Consider the following 13695-nt stretch of genomic DNA (forward strand, 5'->3'; position numbering starts at 1 on the left):
GGTGCCATTCAATGGATGGCAAAGAAGTTTTGGTTACATACATAGATACTGACATACACGCTACGTCCATTGTAGTAAGATGACCGTCAAAGTCTGAAAATTAGAATAATCAACAGTTGTAATTTCATACTCATGGGATTATCATTGTTCTCAAAAACCTTTGGTTTAGAAAAACTACAGAAAGGATACTTCCCGCATATTTTCAACATAAAATCAAATCAAGAATATGGGGCACTTTAAAACCAACAACTACAGCAAAGTAAGTATCCAATGGTTAATTTAAATACAGAAATCTGAGGGGGTCAAGATCCAACACGCACGTAATTGTGGCAAGAAACAAATCCTAAATTATATCGTAGACGGATTCAGTAAGGAACAAAACACAATCTATGAGTTTTACAGGTGCCTCTACCATAGATACAATACACGTTATGACTCTGATACACAGAATATAGTTCTAACTAGACCCCTGTGGGTTGTTAGAAAGATAACATGAAGCTCTAGGGTTCATAACAATATGGGAATATGATTTTAAGAAAATGAAATCTAATGATTTGGACTTGATGAATTTCCTTAAGGATTATATGGTAGATTCCCACCTGGATGTACAAGATGGTTTCTATGGAGGGAGAATCAACGTGACAAGGCTTTTATATATAATATATAAAAGGAGAAAAAATAAAGTACATGAACTTTACATCACAATATCCATGGGCAAAGAAATACTGTGAGTATCTGGTTGGACATCATACAATTATAACAACAAATTTCTCTGATTTAAAAACCATTTTGGATTCATAAAATGTAAAATTCTAGCCCCAAAGTAATGGTAAACTAACTTTTCCTTTATGCAAATCATGTGTGGAATCCAGATCACCACCACCATGTAACCGCTGCGAGAACTTTCATCAGTACCTGGGTCACAGAAGAAGTAAAAAAAAAAAGCAGTCGAGTGTGGATGCCAGGTAATAAGAACTTACGAGATTTATCATTTTCCTATTAAGTCTAGAGATCATTTTAAGAACTATATTAATAAATTCCTTAAATTCAACCAATAAACTTCTGATTGGTACTCTCACTGTGTAACATTGGAAGCAAAAGAGGATTACATTGCCCAGTATAACGAAAATGAAGGGGTGAAACTGACCCAAGAAAACATAACCTTTAATCCAAGAAAAAGGTCACTTACAAAATTATACCTTGATTCTTTTTGGGGACATATGCCTGAGGACAAACCACAACTTACCTATGTAACATCTGTTAAAGAGTATCACTTCTTAATGAATGATAACACTAAGATAATAACAGATGTTACACTGATTAATGAAGTAATAACTCTTCATTGGAAACGTAAGTATGAATATCCGTCCCAGAAAGATCGAACCAGCATGTTTCTGGCAGCTTTGACAACAGCACACGCTCGTTTGAAATTATATCATACACTAGAGATGTTATGTTTGTCTGTATTGTATTATGATACAAACAGTATTATCTACATTTTAGACGTATCTAACAATCCACCTGTAGGAGATTATCTTGGTAAGTTGGACGAGCTGGGCGGTCACTATATAACATTGTGGGTCAGTAGTGGTCCTAAACACCACTATCCCCATTTTTTTTAACTGCAAAAAATTAAACTTCTCAACAATGAAGTGTAAGATGACAGATATATCCAGTCCTTCTCAGCCTCCTATAACTATGACTAATCATAAGAAGATTTAAAAATTCAGACCATTTACAACAAGGAAGGAAAGAAGATTTATTGTCCAGTTTACACCAAACGGCACATCGTTCCAAACTTTAACACCCTTCCATATGGACAATGATTTTTTCATCTAATGGAACTAACTCCTCTCCATGATCTATGGACTGAAAAGAGGGCTTGTGCAGGGCCTAAGGGTAAGATCCTAAGTGCACAAACATGATCTACATAAAGTAAGTCCCGTTTTATTTATTTTTCACATTCACAGCCTTGGTCCACTAATATTGCGGTATCTATAGCCTCTACCACGCACCACTCATCACGAAATATCTCCTTCCTGTTCTTGTCACAGCTTCCGGCTTTCTCTGATGTCTTGAAGCCACCAATTGTATGATCTTTCTGTGCAGCTGCCGATACTCAACCCATGTGTCAAACACACTTCAAACTTAAAATCGTATAAAATCTATCCGTAGCCACCAAGCCTCCTCCATCTCCAGCTAAAAATAAGTACTCAGTTAGGAATTTATCCAAAAATCTGCGAGCTGGGAGAAGAGAAACAAAATTTTCTGAGTGCCCCTGATTATCTCTCGGACCCGTTCGAGATCTGAATGATATTAAATCAAAATTACTGCCAATATTTTCGGTTATTTCTCATTAGAGTTCGAGATGGATAACCGTCTACAACACACTTTTACGTGTTTAGTGTCAAGTCCAACAGGAAGTGTTAAATCCCAGTTTGTAAGTAAAGTTTTAACTTTTCATCGTGAAGTTATTTATCCTATTTATCATGAATTAAAGAGAAATTAGCCATTAGAAATCTAAAACCAGAACTAAATAGATAGTCTAGTACTGGAGAACTTTTACTGGGAGTGAAATAAAACTACTAACTATTCGTTAATGTGCTTTATGAAACCACTGTTAGGGAATAGGAGGAGCAAAGTACATATTTTCCACTCAATTTAACATAATTTTATTATAAATGTACTTTAACGTTCTAGAAAATATTCATATTGTGACATGAAGAACAATTTCTAAATCTGACCACTTATAAAATAATTCTACTATAATTACATTTTTGTTAGTAATTATGCACAAAGCTACACAATGAGCTATCTGTGCTCTTCTCACCACGGGTATGAAAACCAGGTTTCTAGCTTTGTAAGTCCGCTGTGCCACTGAGGGGCTTCTACTATAATAACATCGTTAATGAAACTTCAATAACCGGTAAGATAAAACTCCAGATCATTTCGAGATTAAAGCACAAACTTTGAATGCAAATTGTAAACAGAAATTTACTCGTGTCTTTTAAGCCCCACCTGGTGGCTCAGCAGTAAGTTGAATGTTTACAGTTCTAAATTTCGTTGTTCGATTCTTGCAGTGAACACACCGTAGATAGCCCATTATATTGCGTAGCCTTAAAATTAAATAAGTATCTTTTGATAGCATGTTATTTAAATGAGTTTATTGTACGAATAATTTGTTTTATGTAGAAACTGCATATGCAATATGACAACAAAATTTCGATAGAGTAGTCAAGAAATTCGTCGATCTTTTATTTCAGAAGTGTGTATTGAAGTAAGTCATAAATGTCAAGTAAGCGAATAAGATATCATTTGTACAATATTAATGCTTAAAATTATTTTTTCAATTCATCACATTATTTATTTATTTTTTCAAATAAAGTTATGTCATGCCTCTGTTATACCTGCCCTCAGAATTTAGTGAAAACTGCAGTGACGTACATAGCTCTGTAGCAGCCATAGCATTGATAGGGGGCTCAGGGCAGGAAAAAAGGTAGTAACAAAAATCTTTCTTACCTTACGCACAAGTAAATAATCCACAGTCACCGATTGGTCAAAAGTCTACAAATGATTGGCATCGACAGAACTGTTGAGTTTGGTTGAAAATACTGCCTTAGCGTCATCATTTCCTGACATTTGCACTGCCTGTTTTAACCAATCCTGTCTCTGCCGAGATATCGTTTTCCAAACTTAAGATAGTTAAAACATCACAAGAACATAGAACAAGCACGAGTAAGAAACTTCAGCAGAGGTAAAAGTGTGGATGATTTCACTGTCATGAAATATTGAACAGGGGCGTTTTAACTAGGATTTAGTGAGTATACATACCTAGTCGGTATTTTAAATGTTAATAAAGAAAGGCAAATTGACCCGACTCATTCTTTTTTGCTATGGAGCCCATGACATGCTACGAACGCCACTAGAAAACTGTTCTTATCAAGTTTTTTAAATAGAATTTGTTCGGTATGGAGAGACACACTAAAAAATGCTTGAATAATAGCATTCGGTAGTTTGGGCCCGGCATGGCCAGGTGGTTAGGGAGCTCGACTCGCAATCTGCGGGTCACGGGTTCGAATCCCCGTTCCACCTAACATGCTCGCCCTTTCAGCCGTGGGGGCGTTATAATGTGACGGTCAATCCCACTATTCGTTGGTAAAAGAGTAGCCCAAGAGTAGGCGGCGGGGGTGATGACTAGCTGCCTTCCCTCTAGTCTTACACTGCTAAATTAGGAACGGCTAGCGCAGATAGCCCTCGTGTAGCTTTGCGCGAAATTCAAAACAAACAAACAATCGGTAGTTTGTTAGGCCTAATGGGCTTAAAACTGCAAGAATCACCTAGATATACGTACTCGAGAGATATCTGAAATTAAAACTGGACCATCAAATGAGACCATTTCTCATCAATAGTAGTAGGTAAAAGAGGAAGAAGAGGTTAAGTATTTAAAAAAATATATTAATAGAGGCAAGAAAATTAATTTAAATTTTCTCTAATAATTATTTCATAAAGGAATAATATTACAAACTTTTTAAAGTTCTTTTGTCAGTAGTATGCTTATTTGTTAACTCCACTATGTTGAGAAAATTACTTTCCAGTAAGACTCGCTTCATTGTCCAAAAAAAAATATTTCCTTGTGACGACATAATGACGTAACATACTGGAGCATCATAAAAGGCGGTAAATTAGCCCAGGGGTGGAAACTAAACGCTGACAATGGAAAAGCTTGTTGTAATTTTATATGTGTGTGTGTTGACGACCTGGGTTCGGACTCATAGAGCGCCCACTGTATACGACGTCCTGTCTCTTGTTTATAAACTCTGTGGTAAGAATTTATTTTGTTATTTTCTTATTTGAAGGCATTACCTCTTCAATCTTCTAAAAAATATTTAAAAAATATAGAACATAAAATGGCAAATAATGTGTTTATCTTATCTCCCCTAAATAAGCAATATGCTCTCCGAGGTTATGGTCCTTATTTTACTGATAAAAATAAGACTTCCATTTGGTGAATTTATCGAAAACAAAGGGTCGACCAAAACGAAAGAAGATTAGCTATAGTAATGAAGTAAATATACGACATAATATAGGTTCTTCTGCAGAAGCAGGATTATGTTAATACGTAAGCTCTTGTAAGGCATTTATTAACATAGCACAAGCTATTGTATTGATGTGGGATTATCAAATAATTTAAGCTTTTAGGTTGAAGTGCGATTTGGAGATGGCATAAGCCTCTCTACTTACGCATAATTACGACACATACTACAGAGGGTTGAGTACGTTTTAAATGATTTTTAACATGGAAAACACCAAGTCACGTGACAACCACAACCGATATAAAGCCGGGTGAAAAAGAATGTATCAGAACTATATTTTGACGTTGTTTGGTGTTTCGTAAATAGTTAATGTAATACCATCGAAAAATTAGTCTTTCCTTGGAAGGGTATCAAGTATTTCTTCCCTACGAAAAATGTTCATACATTCAGATGTGTTCATATCAGGGATTTAGAATTTTCAAGACGAGGGATTTCTTTAACTTAAAGTCATTGGCAAATATAGGAAAATGAATAAACTTGGAAAACCAAGAACATCCAGAAATAGAACTGCTGCAAGTCGTACTCTAAACATGATAAGTAAAGATTGGCGTCTTGTAATAACCGAGAATCCACGAATACAAGATCAATAGCGAAAGTCGTCGATGTGAACCAGGCAACAGTTCTCAACATAATCAAGAAGGATCTCCACTTAGAAAAACTATGCAAATTACGATTATCCAAGTTTCTTTCACGAAATAGCCGTTCAACTGTTGTATACCTCAAACAGCTGGCGAATGAAACGGGTATTCATGTTATTCCACAAGAAGACATACTGGTCAAGTTGTCTATGGATCTCTGTGCGTTCGGACTGTTGAAACTAATGCTGGGAAACCATCGTCCTCGGACACTAGATGGATTATGCAAACATTGCAGGGAGGATTGATGTGCTTTGGAAACGACAGCCTTACGACAGAACCTTTTGCAATAAAAACTACGCTGCAGGGCTATTGCCGAGATGTGGCTATAAACATTGTAACGATACAAGATATTATGGTGAAGCAATAAATATGTGTACGCTATGGTTCCAAGTTTGAATCAAATGTATGTTGCAGAATTTATGTTATGGTCAAACTATTGTGGTTAAAAACTGTATTCTAAAAAACTATGAGCATGACTACTCTTGTAGTAACAAAGGTGAGACTAAATTGTAATTTCATAACACAAACGATAAAGTTATTACACGAGATTTTTATTAAAAGTAATAATTATCGAAATTAATAAATAATAGCATTAATAATTTTCAAATGAATTGAATTTTTATGTAGAAATACCAACAGATATGAAAAAACGTTTGCGTGAGAAAGAGCACTACACAAACAAAGGTGTTTACTGTATAAGGACCATATAAAAATAATGGCCTAAAAGAGTAAAACTGTTTAAAAAATAACGACCTTTACACTCCAGATATACAAAATATTTTATTATTATTTTAACCAACGTTTCGCATTTGCGGCTTCCTCAGGGTTAACATACACAAGCAAATGCGAAACTAGATTGATTATGCAAACATTGCAGAGAGAATTTACGTGCTTTGGAAACGACAGCCTTATGATAGAACCTTTTGCAATGAAAATTACGCTGCAGAGCTATTGTCGAGATGCGCAGTCGTCAACGTTTCGCCTTTGCGGCTTCCTCAGGGTTAATATACACACGAAAAGACGGAACGTTTAAAGGTCGTTTTTTCAAAACGTGTAAATCCCTTCAGTATGCACTACAAATTTTGAAAGTACAAAGAGTAAGTATAATTTCATACATAAAACCAGATAAAAATAACATGCAAGGACGATTATAGAAAATTTTTCTACGTAACAGCCAGATTAAAACATAACGTGCATTCACTAGATAATCAGATAAACCAAACGCCCCCCCAGTGGCACAGCGGTATGTCTGCGGACTTACAACGCTAGAATCCGGGTTTCGATACCCGTGGTGGGCAGAGCAGAGATAGCCCATTGTGTAGCTTTGTGCTTAATTTCAAACAAACAAAAATTAATACTCAGTTTTGGCCCAAATTTCGGTCGTGGTATATAATCACGGCAGTGTTACTCCACCTTCTAATTTGGCTGGAAGTCTCTACCGCGCCTTTAGAGTTTTAAGAACACATGTTCCAAAAAGTACAACAAGCCTCACCAAAACGTTATCAATATGGGTTGATGATTATATATCTAAACATTTAATACTGTTCTTGTTATATTTTCCGTTAAAAAACTAAATTTCAGCATGCGAAAGATAAAGCATAAATAACACTATAGACATATTCTTCCAAATTAAATATAAAGATATCTTGATACAAGAAAGTGTCTTATCCTTTCAATCTAACAAAAAGAAAAGGTGGGTAAACCAGTTAGTGTATAGGAAAACCAACCCCCCCCCCACCAGTGACATAGCGGTATGTTTGCGGACTTACAACGCTAGAATCCGGGTTTCGATACCCGTGGTGGGCAAAGGACAGATAGCCCATTGTGTAGCTTTGTGCTTAATTACAAACAAACCAAAACACGCTTATGATTTTGATGTAAAGGATCGAGCCGAATTACACTGGTTTAAACTATTCAAGCATGACATTATAAGTTTCTCACGAATCCATAACTGAATTAACATCTCATTTCTATTCACAATATTAAAGACTATCCCATAACATTACTTTCTGACAGCACTGAAATATCTTTACTAGAAGTTGTGCCAGATTGCAGCGGTAAATACTTATTTTAATGGATAGCCACCTGGTAGGGGATTCAACCATTCTTGTGCCCAGTTGGGACACGTGACGTTCTAACGACGTAAGAAAGCGTACCCTTTGAAACAACATCTTTTAACTGAAGATATTCAATTTAAAAAGAGAAATATTAGAATATACATTTAAGCTACACTTAGTATAAATATTCTACTTATGATAGTTGCTATGTTTTCAGTACATATTGTAGAATGTTGAATAGTGTATAATAAACCAGAGTGCTATCGTCTTACTTAATTAAACATTCACAGAATATCTTAACAAAGAAAATCAACGAAAATTACTGTGTTTCAAAACACCATTAATTTGGATTAATATTTCGCGGACTAAGATGTATTTACTATTATGCGTCCAATTAGTCAAAACTAAAACTAACTTTGAGACTGATTTTACAATAATGTATGTAAAACAGGGAGTTTTTGATCAGTTGTTTGGAGTTTTGCTTTTATTCTAACTTCCAAACTCATTAACATATTCTTGAAGTTATAAACATTAACACTGCATGTGTACAACAACGGTTTCAATATTGCTAGATATACTATAACTCAGTGTCTGTCGTAATAATTCAAACTCAAGCTAGTCACAACATGTGTAATTAAAAAACAAATTTCACAGCAAACAACACGAAATAACATAGTAGATCTATGTATTTCATTCGTATTATTATAAGTTTTGTTTGTTTGAAGTTAAGCACAAAGCTACGCAAAGGACTATCTGTGATCAGCCCACCACGGGTATCGAAACCCGGTTTCTAGCGTTGTAAGAGCGCAAACATACCGCTGTGCCACTGGGGTGGCGTTATTATAAGAATGAGAATAAACATTTCCATAACACTTATACTGTCTAAATGTAATCTTCTGGTCAGTTACTTTTTCATGAACATCAAGATTAGGGCTAAAAGAACCGTTAATCTAGTATCTTATAGTCTGCAGCCCCACCAGTTTAACGCGGCTTATTCTTTTCATAATATCAGCTTGTTTCAAGTTTTCTGTCATAAATATAATGTGTATGAAATTACGTAGATATGTAAATATTGCATCGTATTCTCTCGGATGTAATATAAACAATTAATTTTTGTTTACATCACTGCTTAAGTGTATGCAGTTACAATTATACTTTTTTCATATAGCTACAAAAGACTTGCGACAAAATATCGAATGTCTCGAAGAGCATCTGTCAAAGAAGGTAAGTTATTAAATATTTCTATATCTGTTTCATTGTATTCGGCAGTATAAGATGCAATATCTTAAATATTCCTATATCTGTTTCATTGTATTCGGCAGTATAAGGTGCAAGATCCCTAATATTCCTATATCTGTTTCATTGTATTCGGCAGTATAAGGTGCAAGATCTTAAATATTTCTATATCTGTTTATTGTATTCGGCAGTATAAAATGCTAAGATCTTAAATATTCCTATATCTGTTTCCTTGTAACCGGTAATATAAGTTGTAAGTTCTTAAATATTCTAGATTGTGTTTCGCTCAATATTTGTGTTGGACAGGCGACACCTAGTTATTGTAGTGTTCGAACTGTGAATACGCAGATAACCCTTCTGTAGCAACGTGCGAAATCCTAAAACAAACACAAGTTTTAATTATTTTTTTTTCTCTCTCCCGTTGGGAAACTCCTAAGGGACAAGATAATATATGTGTTGTTTAAAAATACAATAAACCCATTAATGTTTGTTTTGTAACAAATATAATTTACTATAAATTAATTATCTTCCTGCGCTGAGGTACAAGAGGAAAAGGCATACATGTAAATAACATTGGGTTTCTCCTTCTTCAGATGATGTTATAAAAACCTGACATTATATACTTTACGATGCCTTTATTATTTTATATAAATTCCTTTTATTATTTACTGCTCAGGGATTTTATTTCCAAAAGTCTGTCATAAAGGTTGTCTTTATTTAAACCATTAAGACGACCTAGTTTTCCAAACTTGGGTGAACAAAGAAAGGATTCGTCTTTCACACGACTAAAAGGCATACATATAAATGACATTTAATTTCTCCTTCTTGCAAGGATGTTATAAAAACGTGATATTATATATTTCATGGTATCTTGGTCATTCTATATGTGCTTGTACTGCCCAGAGATTTTTCCAAAAGTCAGAGATAAAAGTCGTCTTTCTTTAAACCATCTAGACGACCTACTTCTCAAAATCTGAGTGAATGTAGAAAGGAATCGTCTTTTACATGACATCCGTAAAATTATTCCCGATTTTTCATTACATTATGAAGGATGCCATTAACAAAATGTTATAGCCAATATTCATTGATATCAACATAGCCTTTACGTGGGATTCACGATACAAAATGTACCGAGATATGAAATTATAACAGTTGGAAATAAAGGCCTTTGTATGTTTTATGGAACAGAGTACCAAGAGAGTGGTTAAACATACTTAAAGAAAGGCCTTTGCTTGTTTTATGCAACAGAGTACCAAGAGAATGGTTAAACATACTTAAAGAAAGGCCTTTGCTTATTTTATGCAACAGAGTACCAAGAGAGTGGTTAAACATACTTAAAGAAAGGTCTTTGCTTATTTTATGCAACAGAGTACCAAGAGAGTGGTTAAACATACTTAAAGAAAGGCCTTTGCTTATTTTATGCAACAGAGTACCAAGAGAGTGGTTAAACACACTTCGTCACAAACATTTCTATGAAAAGTAGTTTCTGGAACGTCGTATCTGTGATCCCACATTCATGCACAAACATCCTCTGCAACAAAGTACCACAGAATACATGTTTATTAACAGATTTAGGAGTGGAAGAAAGGTGTTCCTCACACGAATCCTGAGGTTTGGGGATGAGTGTTAAAATGGGCAGATGCACACAATACAAAACCTTCAGCACCAAAATCCCTTCTTAATGTTATAAATTTCAATTGTAAGGCAAGCTGTTCTAGTCTTTGATGAAACTGCAACATGTATGACTTCAGTGAAGAGTGCGGAGGGGTCAAAATTCCTCTAAGCCTGATATACAGATTATTATGAAGATCATTAAAATTCTCATGGAATAGATCCAAATTTAACGTTTTTTTAAATGATGTATTAGCAACCGTATGATATACTCCATCCAGTCACTTCATATAGATTATTTAATTTCCATACTCAAAATGTGATAGATGTACCTAAAAATTTTAAACAAAAACGATCAAACAGTACTGTAAAGCTTATCTTACAGTGACTTAATTCTAGCAAACAATTATTTTCCAGTAGAACCTTATTTGGATGAAAATGAAACTATTCTTCTATATATCAATAATCATACTTTGTAGTAACGAATTTCAAAAACACCATTATAATATGGCGTGTTCGTTCACGTGCGAACATGGAGGCCACGAAATACATTTTTTAACATCAATATACTTGGCTCTCGACGAATTCCCAACCATTTAACAGTGCAATAGCCCCATCGAAAGACGTATGGCGTGGGGTTTTCTTACAGCCTTTTCAAAGAAAAGCTTATTGGTGGCTCTATATCTCACACCTCTTTCCAAGAAAGTATATTTGTATAGCGATATTGTTAAACGATGTAAAGTAAAAAAAACACAACATTTTAAAAACGAGACTTCAGTGTTTTCCATGAGGGTGAGAAAACTAGTACATCAGATCATTAGAACAGTAATGAGCTCTAAAACTACACATCAGGTCAAATCCAGAGCTCATCCGCAAAGTGAAGGCTATGGTTACGAAAGTGAACCTTCTCACTCAAAATGCCATTGCAATAAAGCTAAGTATATTTCATGTTACGACGTATAAGATTGTAAACAAGAATACGAAGTTGACAGACTCACAAATTACTGGCCATATTTCGAAACCAACGACTTTTTTCATGAGAAAGAAAACCGACTGGTGGTTTGTTAAAATTATTTTTCTGAATCACATGCAACCAAAGCTGATATCATTGCTTTAAATTGGATAAAGGTAGTTACATTTTCTAGTTTTTTTTTATTTTGCACTTTTTTCCGAAAATAAATATGTTCTTTGACTTATATTTCCTTGTACTTTTGATATGATCTAAAGTACAATTTTTGACCATGATTTTTTTTTTTTGCAATTTTCTTTGATTTAGACAAATGATTGTGGTAGATTGACTGGACCCTAAATAGTTACTTGAAATGCTTCTTATGTTATAGTGTAGTCTAAAGCAGCGGTTCTCAAACTGTAGTAGCTCGAGGACCCCTTTTTAATTGGATTTTTTTTGCTGACCCCCAAACCAAAACATTCTGTGTTCATGAAAAGCTGTATTCCAAAATTAAATGTTTTAAATAATATACATTTAATTTTACGAAATATATTTTTTTTCTATGAATCATATTTTTATGAAATTTCGGACATGACTCGCGCACCCATAGAAGTTCGTAGGCCCTAGTTTGAGAAACGCTGGTCTAGAATAACGTCTGTAATGTTGTATATAGTTATAATGTTGGTTTCATTCATGATATCTATATAGTTATTTGCAGTTACCGTATGTCATATTTTAGTCTGTATACATTTCTGTAATAAATGAAAGTTTTAATATGGTCTAGATATTTACTTGTAGTACACAATAATTCATAATTTTACGACAGCCGAAGTCAAGTGACGCTGGTAACACATGATGAGTTTCTAGAAAGATCATGAAGGCTCGAGTGTTTGCCAGACGCCCTCTATTTTAATATAAAAGCCCGGCAAATAAAGGGGAGATAATAATAGCAGATAGAGAGATATAGAGACAGATAATTGAGTCAAGTGAGCGGTAGTAACAGTAAGTAAAATGCGTGAGTCGTTGTGAATTATAGCGTGTGTTGAAGTTAAAGTGACTGTGGAAATTACGTGTATTACAAAGTTTATAACGAGAAAGAATAAACCAGTTTTAATTAAGAAAGGACTTGTATCGCTGAAGTTCTTCATAAAGAATTTTAACGGGAAATTAACAAACGAACAGAGACGTAACAATAATTTAGTCTAGAGACTTGCATGTAGCGTAGTACTTGTTGTAATATGAGCAACAAGTTGACTATTCTTTTACCATTTAAAGTATATTCTAAATAATCGTTTCTCACCCAGTTTCGAGGACTATTTTGCAGTGACTTAGCATAGGTGTGAAGAGGCGCAAAATTTTCTCTGGCCTATAATGCCTATTAATTAATAATTATGCCCTCCCCTAGGATATAGCGCAACTGCTCTACAATAAGTAAATACCACTCAGTGTTACGTTAATTGTGTGTATTACGCTTTCAGTTTTAACTTTTAAAAGCCGCCCACTGAAATACAGTGAGACCGAATTGAGGTATAGAAGTAAATTACACTATTCCATCATTCATCTGTAGATCAAATACAAGTCCTAGAGTACAACGTACAAGTAAATGTATATTCAACAAAAAGAAAATACGAGATTGGTGTAACACATTAACTGGTGTGCAAGATTTGCGATATATGCAACAGGCAAGGTCTAGATCTAGTAAACATTATAGGTCTAATGTAGTGGTTTGTAATTGTATTGGCTGATTGTAAATCATGTCTTACACCAACTAATGTACTAGACTTTAGGTCTAATTGCAGTTATAACTTTATTTCTATACCCTAGGTCCATCATCATACAAATTGTAGCCTATATTATAGGCATACTTAGACCTGTACTAACTATTAAACTAGGCATTGCACTGGGACAGATCTAATGACAAAGTTAAAAGATCTAGAAGTAACATTTTTTTAAAAAGTTAGGTCTAATAAATCTAAATCTAGAATTGATGAAGTATGGTTATATCTAGATCTGGGTAGATTCAATACAAGGTGCTTTCAATCCATGTACCAAAATCTAAGGTCTAGTTTAGATGTATAAAGCTAAATTCCTGTCATTATTCTTACATCTAG

At 34.5% G+C, this 13695-nt stretch overlaps 2 protein-coding genes across 2 annotated transcripts in view; one reads left to right on the plus strand and one right to left on the minus strand.

Annotated features, from left to right (window-relative positions):
• LOC111085499 overlaps positions 1 to 3545 on the minus strand; it is a 108249-nt gene extending 104704 nt beyond the window's left edge. The window contains exon 1 of the mRNA XM_022384343.1: positions 3520 to 3545. The gene's annotated coding sequence lies outside the window, so the exon portion shown is untranslated. The remainder of the gene's footprint in view (positions 1 to 3519) is intronic.
• A 204-nt stretch (positions 3546 to 3749) lies between these two features.
• LOC111085500 overlaps positions 3750 to 13695 on the plus strand; it is a gene marked incomplete at its 3' end in the record, with an annotated part of 25425 nt that continues 15479 nt past the window's right edge. Inside the window, exons 1-3 of the mRNA XM_022384344.1 lie at positions 3750 to 3817; positions 4596 to 4822; positions 8957 to 9012. Of these exons, the coding sequence (XP_022240052.1) occupies positions 4714 to 4822; positions 8957 to 9012 (165 nt within the window). The remainder of the gene's footprint in view (positions 3818 to 4595; positions 4823 to 8956; positions 9013 to 13695) is intronic.

This window comes from Limulus polyphemus, unplaced genomic scaffold, assembly GCF_000517525.1.
Source record: "Limulus polyphemus unplaced genomic scaffold, Limulus_polyphemus-2.1.2 Scaffold428, whole genome shotgun sequence".
Taxonomy (NCBI): domain Eukaryota; kingdom Metazoa; phylum Arthropoda; class Merostomata; order Xiphosura; family Limulidae; genus Limulus; species Limulus polyphemus.